The sequence below is a fragment of the Oxyura jamaicensis genome, chromosome 18 (genome assembly GCF_011077185.1).
Source record: "Oxyura jamaicensis isolate SHBP4307 breed ruddy duck chromosome 18, BPBGC_Ojam_1.0, whole genome shotgun sequence".
Taxonomy (NCBI): Eukaryota; Metazoa; Chordata; class Aves; order Anseriformes; family Anatidae; genus Oxyura; species Oxyura jamaicensis.
The window spans coordinates 5802538-5817908 of record NC_048910.1 but is presented as its reverse complement, the minus strand read 5'-3'; the positions used below and the strand labels follow the sequence as shown (position 1 = coordinate 5817908).

General features: G+C 47.2%; 1 protein-coding gene across 5 annotated transcripts in view; it reads left to right on the top strand.

The window, feature by feature from the left end:
* TMEM94 (transmembrane protein 94) overlaps positions 1-15371 on the top strand; it is a 50308-nt gene that overhangs the window by 5473 nt on the left and 29464 nt on the right. For 2 of the 5 annotated variants that reach the window (XM_035342066.1, XM_035342067.1), the window contains 3 exons: positions 2213-2310; positions 14010-14129; positions 14819-14946. In XM_035342066.1, coding sequence (XP_035197957.1) covers positions 2287-2310; positions 14010-14129; positions 14819-14946 — 272 coding nt within the window. In that variant the 5' untranslated portion in view covers positions 2213-2286. Of the gene's footprint in view, positions 1-2212; positions 2311-7181; positions 7417-14009; positions 14130-14818; positions 14947-15371 lie in introns of those variants that run through there. The other 3 variants (XM_035342064.1, XM_035342065.1, XM_035342068.1) reach the window with 2 other exon arrangements.

The following is a 15371-nucleotide window of genomic DNA, read 5'->3' as shown; positions in this document are numbered from 1 at the left end:
ACACTAGTCCTAGTGCAGAAATTCAGGAAAGGTTGTTTCTCATTTTAACCTGTCTTTGCTCTTACTATCAGTTGTCCTGCAGCCAATTTTGGAGAAGCCCTGAGCATGTATGATGACGGAGCAGTGCTGCATACACCACTCTGATTACTTTTGCAACATCTTATTATATTGTTCATTTTAACAGCTTTTTAACAGTTTCTCTAGATAAGGAACCCCTTTCCAACCAGTCTTCCCTACTTTAACGCTCGTGCTGCATATCCTGCTTCCTAGCACCAAAGGACTTCGGGGTGGTGTTCCTAAGCATGCGGATGGTGTGCCTTGTACTTTAAGGAACGGCGTGTTTTGCATTCAAGATCACATTTCAGCCTGGTGCCTAAACCAGAAGGGCACTCGCTGTAGCGCAGCAAATCCGGCCTCCTGCCCAGCTGTCCCCCCCATGGCCCCTGCCCTCCAGCCAGAGCCACTCGCTACCACTGCTGATCCAGACTCCGAGGGATTAGCACAGACAGTTCAGGCTGTTTTTTCTTGCTCTGCTTTTGTGACTTTGGCTTCCCAGTTACCCAGTCATGTCACCGATAATTGTGTTTTTGAAGTCCAGATCCAGAGAGTTCAGGCACTTTGCTTTTGTCTGAAGGAGTGAGAGCAAGGTGCATAAATCCTGCAGTACTAATAAATCTTCTGTCGGGAGGGAGTAAAAAGAAGAATTGTGGGTTTATTTCTTAGTCCTCTAATTGTTAGTGGCCATTTTCTCCATCTTAAAATCATCTCTTTTGTAGAAATGAGGCTCAAGTTAAAGCAAGACACTGAAGCTCTAATTGCTCTGTGCCAGCGTACAAAGTTGCGTTTTCCTCCTTCCCACTCCCAGCTCTCTTTGTCAGCCTCGCTCCAGTAACTTTGTCTGATCCTCCCTTTGCAGTTGCTAATTGGCCTGGCAGGGATATGAAGTGACTGAAAATAGCTTCATTCCCTCAGTGTGTGCACATTGACAGGGGTCACAGAACAGAAAAGTAGGGCAGAGTCCAGACTTGCGGCTCATGCCAGCCAGACGGCGGCCAGAAAATGGCACTTGCAGGTGCTGGTGGCTCTGCTGCACGCGGTTCTTTGAGAACAGGAAGCCTGAGTACTGAATACTTGCTGCTTCCCAGAAGGCAGGAGCACTGCTTGCCGGCACGAGAGGAAATGGTGACATCTAACACTTCGGCCTGGCAGCGGTGGCTTTCTGAGCGAGCTTGAGATGCCTTTTATTTTCCTTCAAATCATGTAGCATCGCACTAATAGTAGTAGTCATCACAGAGCAGTGCTGTAGGTGACTGTCACAAGGACGGGATCGCCAGAATCCTTGGAAGAAGAGGACAGTGCAGTAGTCTAGGGTGATAAAGCCCAGCTGGCAAAAGCCAGCCCTCTTGTATCTAGAAGTGTGTGGATGGTTGGCACTGATTTGCAGAACTAGCTACTTCCTTGTTTGCTTGGATTTACAAGAAGTGCATGCCCAAGCCCTGAAAGTGTGGGATGTTAAAATAGAACCAAGAGTTATTAACCAACGAGCAGACTTTCCCAAGACCACTCGTTGCTTAACCTTTTAATATCTCAATGTGTCTCTGACCCTTACTGTACACCAGAAAAGATGTTTTTGTGTATGTGGGAAGAACAAATTTATGCCATGGGAGATCAAGAGACGGATGGGCTAGAAAAAGGATGGGAGCTCCAGAGCTGCTTCCTACCTGAATTCTTTCAGAGTCCCAGTTTGTTAAAATAGAAATGGTTGGGTCCCCAGCAGCACAGCCCTGTCATGGGGAGCGTTTTGCAGCAAATGGAAGAATCATTACTGCAGGCTCTATTAGAGATTAGCTGGACAAAGCTCCCAGAAGATAAGAATAGCAAGACAAATAGCTATGGGTAACAGCCAGCTCCAACACCTGGTGGAATCCAGAGCCTTGTCAGCTTTTTCTGGATGCTTGCCTGAAAGTATGTCAGGGCTGCAATTACTCCTCTTACTCGGAGCTGCAGGGAACTCAATTCATCTCCTGCTTCCAGTTTTGGGGGGTTAAGCTGATGGGAGCAGCTCTGAGTAAAGGGGGAGGCGTACTATTAGAAGCACTTTCTGCCCCAGTTCTCTTTCTTTTAAAGAACAATCTGAGTTAGGTGAATTCCATTGCTTTCTTGTCCTGAAGTATTATGGGGAGATTAATTGCTTCCCCTTCTGTTTCCGCAGATGGTGATGTGAGAGACATTCTCCCCTGAGAAGCAATCCCCTTCTGCTGGACATGCTTACAGAATTGCATAGCCATGGACCTCAAGGAGAAGTGTCAGGTAGGTTTCCTTATAAGGGTCATGCCCAACGTAAATGTTGAGCCCTTTTAGTTGTCCTTCATTATTTTGAGCCAAGACTCACCACTTGGCACTTTTATGGGATGGTACCACCCATGGTTAGTATCAGAAGTGAGAGCTTTGTCACCTTCATGCTCCTGGGGATGTACTGGCTTGGATCAGTAGCTAAAGTCTGCTGCTGGGTTGTCCAGAGATGGCAGGATGCTGTTCTGTAGTAGTCGTCTCATATTTTACAGCCCATGAGAGCTAGGTATCCCCAGTTAACAGACCTCGTGAGTAGGGCTCCCAGGAAACAGCAGTGTGATTTCCTCCTGCGCTCACAAGTCAGCTGTGGATTTTAATGCTGCTCAGTTTTCTTTTAGGAGAAGTCAGCTAAGCTAGGCAATGACTTTGGGAAATTAATTTTTGCTTGATGGGTTTACACATAGCTTGTCAGAGCCCAAAACTTGTTTCCACAGGGAGCTATTTAAATGTGTTGGATTGCTAGGGGATGAATGGTCGCATCTCATCCAGAACCCTTTATGGAGAATCTCAGTGGAGCTGAAGAACTGAATGGCTTAGAGAAGCAGAACTCCCATGTCTAGAACGAGTCCTTTTCAGGCTGGACTGAGGCACCATGGTGGAACAACACAGATGCTCTCACATATGCTGCATCTTTTTTGAGATTTAAGGCAGAGGTTCAGTCCTCTGGATGCTTAGTTTAGCTTTAGCTGAGAGGCTGAATTCACAAGGTGTTTTAAGTAAAATAGGGTAATGAAATCCTCTGAGTCCTGTTTTTCCGATGACCAGTGTATGTACGTATTGGGCAACTTTTTACTGGAAGTGCTGCAGGATGTTATTTCAAGATTTGGTTTAGCCTTATTGCAGCAGCCACCTGGGTCGCAAATGTATTTGTCATTCCAAAAAAGTGAACTGGTCCTTGTCTGGATCCCAGTCAGTAATGGGAGTGATAATTTGAGACCGGCAGAGAGGTTGTACTTACCAAGCTCTCAGCTGGCTCTGGTACGAAAACATTCTTGGTTTTCCTTTTCGGCGTCCCTCTCTCCACCACTCTTTAACCTTGTTCTGCCAGACGGAGCGTTTGCTGCCTCTGTTACTCTGCGTGCGTCCTTGTCCTGCTGTTTCGTTTACAGTGCTTCCAGCATCAAGTGGTTTTGTTCATTAGTGCAAAGTTCGTTAGATAATCATCTAGAGCCAGATCTGCCCTAACAGATTACTACAGCAGCAACTTAAACAGTGCTCAGTTTTTCACATCAGCCCTTGCACTTGCCTGCTAGACTTCTTATTTCCTGGCTTTGCTGTTCCATGGTGTGCTACACCAGGAAGGCCTGGGCTTCCTCACACCTGAACCCCTCAGCTCTGGCATGCTCGGAGGATGTGTTTGAACTGTGTTATGTCAAATTGCTGTATTACTATGGAGGTAACATTCCAATGAAGATAATTATCTATTTATTCTCTTGCAATGACATCTTGAGCTATCTGGTATTGATCATTTGAAGAGATGACGCAATTACCATTCTGCACAGAGGTGTGGTCTGCATGGGATCTGAGAGCTCCAACACGGGCACTGCTGCAAGCACAGCAGAGCACGAGGGGACACTACCACTGTGGGTCACTATCTTTGTTTCACCTCTGTCTTTCTGATACAACATTCTTCCTTGTGCAGAGCAGGAAGAGCATACCAAATTGCTGGACAGACAGCAGGGTGGTCTGTTTTGTAACAGCCCTTTAAAAGGCTTCCATCTTGTGCTGTGGCTGAATTAGGAGAGTGTCCTGCACAACCGATTACAGGGAGACATGTTTGGAAGTCCTAGTCTCCTCTCCTGACTTACTGAAGTTTTCTGTCCCTCCTTTCTCAACGGGGATTAAAAATCACCACTCCCTTTTCCATAGGAATTAAAAAATCCTTGATGCATACAGCTGTGTTTTATAACTTCCTTTGCTTGGAGTCTGAGGAAAGACCATGGGTGAATATATGTGCGATAAGAGTCAGCGCTCCTGGAGCAGACATGCTCTGAGCACTGCTGCGGCACAGACGTGTGTCACTCACAAGGATGAGAGACATCCTCTGGCTTCAGTCAGCTAATACATTTCTGTTGTTAGAAATGGCTGAGGATCAGGGTTTGCCAGGTGTAATGTAGGCCACCTTCCAATCCTGCCAGAAGCCAGACACTGCGGAGAAAGGCAGAGTATTTTAGGAGCATTGCCAAAACCCTCCTAAATTAAATGTACCGATTTCTTGTTCTTTCCCCCTTTCTCCTGACTTTTTAATTTTCTCTGTATTTCTGAAGTGAATTTAATACTTGCGAAAAGTGCCAGAAACTCTACTCCAAGACCCGCTGAGCGTATATCAAGGTAGACGAAAGCATTGATTGCCACAGGAGAGCACGAGGCTCATGAGTTTGAGTTACTTCAGACAGGTTGTACTTGAAGCAAGACCATCTATTATAAATTATTGACATCATCCGTGCCACAGTTACCAGTAATTACTGAGCTGTGTTACCCCAGCGTAATTGCTGCAGACTGGCTACAGCACTGTGTGTGCCTCATGGCTAGAGCCTGGAAATGGATTCGAGAGAGCCTGGGCTTTGCTCCACATTGCTCTGGCTGTAGCACAGATGGTCCTGAGCTATCTTCTTCCGCTGTGCCTAACCAGAGCTGCAGTCCTGCCTTTGGACTGAAGAGCAGCCTAACTCCTCCGCCTCCTCTCATCTTGCCAGCAACCATCTCTCTGGTTTTTATTCCCTGCTTTGCAGGTTCTCTAAAATCGTAGCCCTTCTTCCAAAGGCTTTTTCCCAAGCTGTTCTTTCTTCTACAGGTGTCTCTCTTCTGTCTTGCAGTTTTTTAATGAGTTTCAGTCCCTCCCCTGTGCCTTTATACTCAGCCTGTTACTTCAACGCAGCTTTATCTTCAGATCTTAAGTTTCTAGCTTCTGTTCTTTCTAAGACAGCACATTCTGTTATTTAATGCACAAATGCATGGCCAGATGCAATTCATGGTACCAGGTGATACCAGAAGGAAGTTATGCAGTGCAAATTACTGCCCTGCCCAAAATACTTCAGAGCAAGGTCTCTCAGCAGTGGGGTAAACAAGAGTAGTTGATGGATGTATTCCCATTTGTGTTGTGATCAAACATGGGGTTTCAGAGCTGGAAGGAAGTTGTGCTGGGATCTCCTGACTGCACGAAGCACAAAGGTTATTCCTGGTATTGCGCTGTCACTTGCAACTTGTTTTACTCACAGTCATTCAAGTCTCCAGGAGATGCAGCGCCACAGGAAACAGCTCAGCAAGCACCACAATAAGAAGGGGCTGACACATGTACGTTGCTTGAGGATTTGCCCAGTCTAACCCCATCGTTATCCTTCCTTTTTTTTCTTCTTTACTTTTCTTCCTTGTGATAAATTGAGTAGGTGAGTTTAGTTTCTTAGTAGGAAAGGAGGAGGTAAGGAAAAATTGTGCCATTAGGACATTTTGTTCCTCTCTGCAATTTAAAATCAATTTAACATTGTTGTCTAGGAAACCAAGTGGCCTACAGAAGGATGAAGGATGTCCTCTTCCCTCTTTCTCCCTCCGCTTTCTCCTGAAGTGACATTAAATGCAGTAGCTGCTTCCATTCAACTTTGCCTTTAAGAGCTCTGTAAGATTACGTACCAACGTGTAACTCACTGCCAGCACAAAGGTGATAACTCATTCTTTCAGGAATTGTCTTAGATCTTCCCTCCACTGGGTTTATTTTAAATATTGAGACCTCTCATCTCTGCATTTCTGGCTTTAAACACAGAATAGCAACTGGGCCTGTTTAGGCATCTGAATCTCAGGGAAGGAGAGGAACTGAAGAGCTTGGCCAGGGCTCTCAGGCAAGTCCTGACACCTGCATGTGGTCTCCAGAGCGACACGATCTGCTGAGACTGGAAGCAATCGTTCCATTTTATACAGGCTCACTATAATCCTTGGCAGGCTATTGACATGGTTCTTGGCTGGGACAGTTCTTTACAACGTGGAAGGAAAGTAATTGATTTAATGATTGCTTTGCAGAACCGGGTAGCCCAGGCAGAATCGGGACAGCGCTGAAGTAGGAGCTATATAAAAACCCGAGGCACTTCCCTCCAACAGTGAAAGCATTCCTGTAAGAGAGGAGAATGAGGCGGAGAAGGCTCGTTCCTTCTTCACCTCCAAAGGCCTTTTTATTGCAGTACCTGTGCTGGCACGCAGCCCTGCCCTGCCTGCACCCATCCTTTGCCCTCTCTGTGCCATGTGCAGGTTGCAGTCAGTACGTGGGAGCCCCAGACGCGGTGCATGGCAATGAAGAATCTGCGGGCACCTTTTGTTGCAGCTCAGGTGGCTCAGGATGTGTGAATATTGGATGCTTAGAGGGGCTTTTCTTGTTTTCTCTGTTGACAAGAAGAGAGGGTGGCAACACTTCAGACTGGACCTGTAAGCATCTAGTTTAATTTTGAGTTTGAATCCAAAGCTGTGCAGTCATCTGGATGATTCTCTAGAGCTACGAAGGGAAGTTAGGATTCCTGGATCTCTCTCTCAATCTAGTCTTCTTTCCTAGCCTGCTCAGGTGTTACCTCCCCTGTAGAATATTTTATAGCACTTTGTCATGTCTAATTTGCCATCTGCTTTTCCACAGAGCCCTGCCTGTCAGCATCAGCCCTTACTGTGCATGTTATGCATCTCTACAGGCAGGGAACCCAGGGATTCTGGCTGCATCGGCTCCATCTGATGAATGGACCATTCTTTCAGACATCTGGTGCTATCCTGGGCAAACTTTCTTCTCTCTGCCTTTTTTTTTTCCCTTTATCTCCCTCATCCCCCACCCCCATCCACCGCCTCCTTGCTGGATCTGCAGCGTGACTGGAAACAGGCTGAATTAATCAGCAGCCTGGTGCTTCACTCTGCTGCTTCTGTCTCATTCTCTGCAGCGCTGGGCTCTGCACAGTTTTGCTCTCTCTCCCTCTTTGCTTTCTCGGTTTTGGAGGGCAGCAGCAGTGCAAGTTGCTGTGGAAGTGGCGCAGGAATTTAGCCCCGATGCTCTTTAAGCAGGCTGATCTCTGGATTCCCCGCCAAGGCAAATGCCGCAAAGTAAGTTTCTCTCCCTTAACATTTACATTCAAAATGGCTTTCCCTTTCTCCCTCCCCAACCTGCATCCTGCCTGACGTGATGCTGCATGAAGAGCTTGGGTGTTTTGGGGAAAGAGGTTAGGGCAGGACATGGAGCTGTGATTTTAGCAAAGGGATGGTTTGGTGTTGGAGGGGCTGGGGAAGGAAAGCCCTGTTTGAAACTGCAGATTTAACCCTAGGACCAGCAGGAGGGACTGAAGATGATTTTAGCTGCTGACTCCTGCTTTGCTGCCCTTCTGCCGTTGGACTTAAATTTGCCTGTTTCTGTTATGTGCTTTGATCTGTAGCTGTTGAACCTCCTTACCCCTTTGAAACATGCTTTGTGGTGCACCTGCTGGATCATATCATAGTTTTAGTCCCCAGAGTCTTCAGATAAAGACATGGGGATGGGAAGGAAACTATTGGGAGGATGAAAGAATTGCTGAAGTTCTTTTAGTTCTATTGATTTCTGAGCATTGCTTGTCTCAGGGAGGGGATTAACATCCTCTGGAGTAAGCTCTGCATTGGCAGAATGCAGTACACTGTGGGTCAGGCTAAATACGGACCCCTAACTAGTCTCTGAACTCGAAGGAACACTGTAACAGGGTAAATTAAAGTAATTAAGGCTTTAAAATGCACAGTACAGGTGAGCTTCAGAGCACTGCATAAACACTGCCTCATCCTGCCAGCAGCCTGCTGGAGCAGGTAGCTGTGGCTGGGGATTTGCTGCTGCAAACAGGACCGAAGAGACAGACCGGCGAAGGTGCGATTCAAAACAATCCTGCTGCTGAGCTGCTGCTAGCCGAGGGAGAAAGAAAGCGCTGAGCTTTGCGTTACCCGTGTGGAAAGGTTGATTGTGCCTGTTGGCATCTCGCTCTGTGCTTTACAGAGGGCATAAAATCTGAATGTCATTGTCTGGAATAAAATGGACTCTGTTCACAACAAAATGCAGGGGTGATTCAGCCAGCTGATTAGTGCTGCTCTGGCCACATCTCCGAGATCCGTGCTCCTGCTGCTCTGTTCCTTTGCAGTGTAAGGCTGCAGGCCCTGTTAGTGATGGGCGACAGGGAGCCTCAAAGCCAGCTTCCAAACTGGAGCCCCCTCAGGCCCCCAGTTACCACACTGTGGGGGCTCTTTTTCCTGGGACGGGGGGATACGGGGCTGCCTTTCATACTGTTGCTGCAGATGGAGGAACGAGACAGCTGTTGACTATTGCTCTGTCCATTAATTTGGGCACTGCTGTGCTGAAGACTTGTTTCATTTGATTTGAGACCACCAGCAGTTAAGCTGTGGCTGCCGAGCTCGTGTCAGGTGGCATTTAAACCACGTTTAAACGCTGTGTTTGCTGTGCCTTCTGGTATGTTTCCTTGTACAGCCAGTTTTAAAGGCAGCGGTCCCCGCAGAGCTCGATGGAGCTGCCTGAATCACGCCATCAACTCGTATTTCTTCTTTCTGTGTTCCCAAGAAGTATTCAGGTGGGTTGGTGAATATTATAATCTTCATAATGCCTGTAGTTGGTAGGGAGTTGGTAGTCCCATTATAGAGATGAGAAACTAAAGCACAGAGGAGCCTCTGATCTTCCTACTGTCACACAGAAATCTGTAGCAGAAGGAGGAACAGAATCCAGCTGTACCAACAGCCCAGATTCTCAGTCAAAAGATTATTCTTAATTGTGTGGGGAGAGGGAAGGAGTAAGGGCGGAGCCTTCAAGTACTTTGGGTCACTGGCTGAGCACTGTTGCAGAGCCAGGAATCTGAGCTCTTTAAAAGTAACCAGGTGAACACCAAGGAAGACAAAAAGCATAACAGAATCGTGGATGAAGGTAATAAAAAGAAACCTTTGCCCAAAGTGGCCGGTCCACTGGCTACATCTCTATCACTCTGCAGTGGATATGCTGTTTCAGGCAGTCCGAGCACTACCTCAGCAGCCACAGCTGGGCAGACCTGCAGTGCGCTGATGTACGATTTGCTTTAGAACAAAAATAAATCCCCCTCTAGCACTAGCTGTCAGAAATATTGCCCCAAGAAATTGCATGCTTTTGTGTGTATGTCTGCCACCCTCCCTGAGGAAACCAAAAAGGCCCCACTGTGGGACATATCGTGCCTTATCCTATGCAAGAATCTGACTTCACATAATGCAAATGCATTTGGTGGAGTTATTCCTCCTCATGTGTTTGTGAAGCTGTGAATAATGCTCGTATTTCAGGAGGTGTGAGCTCTGAAGTAGATTAATAGCCTGCAAACTATTACTGTTAAATTAAAAACTGCCTGCTTGTTTCTGCTAGAGGAATGCAGAATTGCTCTCAGAAAAAGGAAGAGCATTCTCCTGCCCAGTTTCCCGCCTCTGACTGTTTAAATCTGAAAAGCAGCTGAGTCAAAGTGTTCCAAAAGGGGCCTGGGGTGTGCAGCCTGGAGAGAAGGAAACAACCTGACAGTGCCTAGCAGGGGCTTGCCATCCCACTCTGAATCAGAGAGGTGGAATTGCAATCTATGAAAATTGAAGCTTCTAGCAAATCTTCTGTTTTCTATTCCCTGATTTGTTTAAACAGCCTTTTTAAAGGCAGTTAGACTGAAATGCACAGCCATCTGGGGGAGAGACCTTTATTCTGCAAGAGACTGACTCCACAGAGGACAGAACAGGTCTACCACTTCGCTGGGTTCAATCAACCTACGTGTCTGCAGAGCCAGCGGGAAGGGCGAATTCTGTAAAGCGAAGCATATTTTTGTGCTCCAGTATTGTTTAAAAAAAGTCTTTGGCACATGCGATACAACAACACCTATTATATCAACACAGACCGGTACAACAAATCAATGTGCTGCTGTGGCTGTCTAAAGGTTGTATGAAAACCAGAGGACTCCAGGATACCAATATTTCATGCGGGAAGCAGGCATGGCTAGGTGGTGATGCTTGGGAACCCCGAGCATTCCTCCCCCACCCCACCCTGCTGCAGGGGGAAAAATCAGATCAATCTTTTCCTACCTATCAACCTGAAAACCCTCCATCAGCTCATGAGGAAGGTAAAGGAATTTTTTTGCTCTGAGCAAGGCAAGGCTATAGATTTAAACAAGCTCCTGGACCAGCCTGCATTTGCCAACGTATTTCCCCACATCAAACTGGGGAGGGCCAACCAAGTGGAGAAGGCAACCAAAAGTCTCCTGACTCTGTGGCTCCAGTGCTAGCTCTGAGCTGCTTCTGGTCTCTTTCCTGAAGAGCCAAACCAGCTCCTAAAAGAGGGCAGTTGCTAGATCTAGCTCAGGTTCCCTTTCCCTGACATTTGCAGGCACGCTCAGCAGTAATTTAACATTGAGGATATTTACTGAAAGCAGAGAAAAGAGGAGCTCATTCGCTCATCTTTCTAGCCTCCTGTCTACAGCGCCTTCGTTCCTTCTAGAAAATAACATCACGTGTACAAAAACATCTCCTGCTCCGGGTGCTTTTTCCTTAATGGCCATCCTGCAGATTACAGCCCTGAGAGATGCAGCCTCACGCGCAAGGCAGAGGGTAGCAATCATCCCACGCTGACCGGGCTTTGATCACACCTCTCGGACTCCGTCTGTCACAGCTGGGGCAGGGTGAGCTCCAGAAGAGCCCTAAGTGCACTTACAGAGCCTCGTGTGCTCTCTGGGCCTCTCGGGGTAAAGGAGGAAGCAACTGCTCATTTTCTCCTCAGGACTTTTTCCCTTCAGGCATGGGCAAAAGGAAAGTACAGCCTTTTAAAATGCCTCGTGATATCCATCAGGGTTTTGCTTTCACTGCAACCTGGAGTTCATTGGCTTCTTTTTTCTTTTCTTCTTCTTCAGCAGAAGCCCCGTGCTAAATACGGGCAGCTGGGTGGGCCGGTGTTTAGCTGGTTTTGCTTTGACTTGAAAGTTAGCAGATTAGTCTTTGAATGCAACTTTCCAAAGCAAAGATGTGGATGTTGCAGTGCTGGGGTTTTTAGTAATGAACTGACACCTCCGGTGAGTGGCCTTCTTCACCCTGGGGTGCTCACCTCCTGTTTTGTGGCAGGAAGAGCATTTGCAGCTGATGAAAGGCTGCAAGGATCCCTCTGGGACTGCTTAAGAACGCCTAGCTTTGCCATATAGAAAGGTTTACTTTGGGGCATTTGAAAAATGCCTCATTAGCAGCTGATGACTTAGCAGGGTAGATCTTGTTGCGAAAACCTACGGCTGCCCTTTGCAGGATCCCAGGGTGTCTTTTATCGCCTGTGCCTTTCTTTCCTTGGTTCCAAGTGCGTTCCCTTGATGCTCACCTACAGTTTTCTGAGTCACCGCAGGCAGCCTCGCGCTCACATTATTACAATGTTTGTTTACCAGCCTGGCTCTGACTGCCTTCTTTGCCAAATACTCCACGTTTTAAGTGTAAAGATGAGTGTTTAAAAATCTCTGCCCTTCCTGCTGTTCTTCCTCCTTAGCCCTGCTGCACTTTGCGCTTGCCCTTTCTCACCTCCTCCATCTGCCTTGCTTTGTGCGTACCTGCCCTTACCTCAGCTGAGCCTCCAGCAAAACCCTAACACCTGCGTAACGGTTGGAGCAGGTGTGCAAGTATTTCAGGAACCTTTCCGATTCCCTCTGAATTTGCTCCCCTTTCCGACTCGCTGCCTGCTGTGATGTGACCGTTTCTCTCCTAGGCAGTGTGTAACTGCACTAGAGGTTGGCATTGAGCACAGCTTTCCTTTTTTGATTTTGCTTTTCAGTTCGAGTCCCCCTTACTGTTGCCGCGTTTCAGCTTGTCTTTTATTTATCTGATTGCTTTCTTTGTGTTGAAAAGAAGGAGTAAATGCTTTTGTGGGTGCTTTGCTATGCCACAAACAGCCAGCAGCCAGCAACCTCAGTGTCACTTGCGCTCCCCATGTTGCACTCCTGCCTGCACCACTCCCTCGGTGCAGTGGCACACCCGTTGCCAGCTACGCTGCCTGCCATCTTCTCCTCTGGGAGCCTTTGGGAGACGTTTAGTCCTGTGCTGATGTTACCTGGGCTGCTTCCAAGAACAACACGGAACCGCTTCCTCTAGTCCTAAAACTGACACAAAGAATGAAAACTACAGCAGGATTATTTTTAGTGCTCTAAAACTGCAGCTAAAGCAGCAGTGCTAGACTCTGCGTGGCCAGAATTTGCTGTTTCAAATTGTCCTTGATAGGTGGGGGTGTGTGTGTGATAGATGATAGTTTCGAGAGCAGCTCTCTGCCATTCCTTGACACCCCTGATACAGTTCTGGGTTGGATCATCACTGCAAACAGGTTTGAAGTCTGAGGCTGGTTTCCAGCGAATGCTTATCACAAAACCACTCCGTTAAGGAACAGGAAGAAAAGTGCGAATCAGAGCTGAGATGTGCTTGCAGAGCTGGGTGTGTATGTGTGCAGCTCCTGAGCTGCTGCAGTGTGAGACCAAGGTGGATTTTGCAGGGCTGGTAAGAGCTTGTGGCTGCGGCAGCAGGAAAGGCTGCAGCTCCTGCCTCAGCTGTGTTTGCTGGGCTGTGTGGCACACTGGGGGGGACCGGAGGAGGAAGTTTCCTGCCTGCTTTGTGTTCGGTAGGTCTGCACTCTGTAAACAGCGTGATACACCTGAGCACTTCTATTGTGCAGGATATCCTATGTGCTATACAGCTTCAGGGCGTTTGTATTCGAGCACAAAATGAAAATGAGAGCTTTTATTGACCAGTGCCATGGAATCTGCTGTAGCCACCTGCCTGCAGTTCCTTTTTGATTCACTTTCAGTGATCTGGTACCCCCAGTACCTCTCAGCAGTCTCAGTGATTTGAAAGGAAGGTAAATGCTTGTGTTCTTGCCCCAGAAAAGCAAGCATGTACCCCACTTTCTTGATAATCTGCAACTTAAATCGGTGTTGTTCAAATAGTACTCCCTTGGGTTGTATCTCCTCAGGCTGCTGCCCCTTTACTGAACAAGGAAGGAGCAGTGGTTTGGACTGTGTGTGCTTCCTTCAAGCCCAATTGCCTCCCCTGTATGTTCTCACAGTTCAGCACTAAATACTCCAGTGCTTGCTCTTGTAAAAGAGTTGATGCTGGAGTCGTGTCTCCTCCTGAACCGATGCATGACCAAGTGCTTACATCTGGGGAATTCTGCGTCAAAATAGCCACAGAGGCAGGACTCATAACCAAAAAATTGTAATCAGCAGCTGTGAAATCAGACCACTCTTGTTAAGAATTGCAGGTATTCTACTACTTTGTTGTTACTACTGTTAGCAAAGTCCATCCTCTGTCATTAAAAGTCTGCCATAACCATTTGTGTTCTGTTGTCTGATCAGTCTCCCTTTGTATCGTTTCCAGCCTCTGCTGATTAGAATCTTGTTTCGCAGAAATGACTTTGTATTGTGCTTTGATAAAGTATTTATCTGACACAGTCAGGACTGGTTTGTTTACCTGATGCTATCTGGGTGCTCCAATTCCAGCCATCAGTCTAAAGTTCACAGGAGGGAAGATGATTTCAGGGAAATGGAGAATCAGACCGGTGATGATCAGCGAGAGGCATTCACAACAGTGTGCTCAGCCAGCCACCAGGAACAAGCCTGAAAAGAAAATAGGAAAGCACTAAACAGTTTGTTTTTCTGTCTCTTCAGGATGAGATGACCTCCAGTCTGGGCCTCAGCACAAAGAAAGCCCTCACGATCCTGAGAGACCAGTTGGCAGCACTGCTGGAGGGGCATCAGAAAGAACGGAAGAAAGTAACTTCATGGAAGGTGAGGCACCAAACAGCACAAGGTTGGGTGCTCAGTCCCCCCTTCTCAAAGCAAAGCTGAGGATTAAGTGGAAGTTGGCTGCATTCCCTCCCTGTCTGCTGCTGCAGAGTTTCCGGGTGTAGAAATGCTAAAGTCCTTGGGACCAAAGCAAGGAATTACCTAAAGGTGTTTTTCTCTCAGTGCTTTTCTCCTGACGGCTGGAGCTCTACAGGAGCTCAGCTTCAGCTGTGAAGGATCTAAGGGCTTCAAGAGCCACTGGTGGCAGTGTGCACAGGAGAGCCATACCAGGTTGAAAGGGCTGTGGAACTCAGCAGTCTCCCCTTGTCCCCCAAGATATCTGGCATGTGCACTGAATACAAAGGGCTAGTGTTTATTCACACTCTTTAAATGTTAAAAGTGTTTCTCTTGGGGTTAGTGACAATGGGGCGGCCTGGCACAGAAGCCTTTTCATTCTTCCAAGCAAGAGTAAAGATGAGAGTGTCCACCCAGACTCCCCAGCCGAGCAACCTTTAGTGCTGTAGCACCCCCATAACTGCTCTGGGGTGCTCTGTATCATTCTAAGGGGATTTACAAAGTTGTGTTCACCCGGGAGTGCCTGTTAACTGCTGCCTTTATCCTTACTCTGCTTTTTGAAATGCCTGGCTCTGTGTTCCATGAATGCTGACTGTTCTGCTGCTCTCCTTTTGTAGGAGGTGTGGAGGAGCAGTTTTCTGTACCATGGTAACCGTTGCTCCTGTTTCCACTGGCCTGGTGCATCTCTGATGCTTCTGGCAGTGCTGTTGCTGCTGTGCTGCTATGGGAGCCAGCCACAAGGGAGGTAAGCAGAAACATCATTTGCTGGTTGACTGAAGCAAAGGGTAGTTTTATATCCTCCTGACATGTATGGCTGCCATATCAGCCTTGCCCCTCGTTCTGTCTAAACATTAGCATACTCGTACTGGTAGTTCTGTACCTATCAGTCTCTTTCACAGAGCTTCAGCCGAGTTAATTCTGCTTCTAATAGACCCAGAGATTGTTCTGTGGAGAGAATGAGATTTTCATTCTACAGTGTTCCTAGATCTTGAAAAGTCCTGAGACATTACAGTTGTTCAGAAGGATTTTGAAACCAGAGAAGTCAGTGGCTCCTAAGATGTGCTGCCACATGAGCCATAGCACGCTCGACTATTTGTAAAGGTATTTTTGAATTGAGACAGGTCTTTTCAAACTTTTCTAGTGGCATTATCCTAAAGAAGTGTGATCATA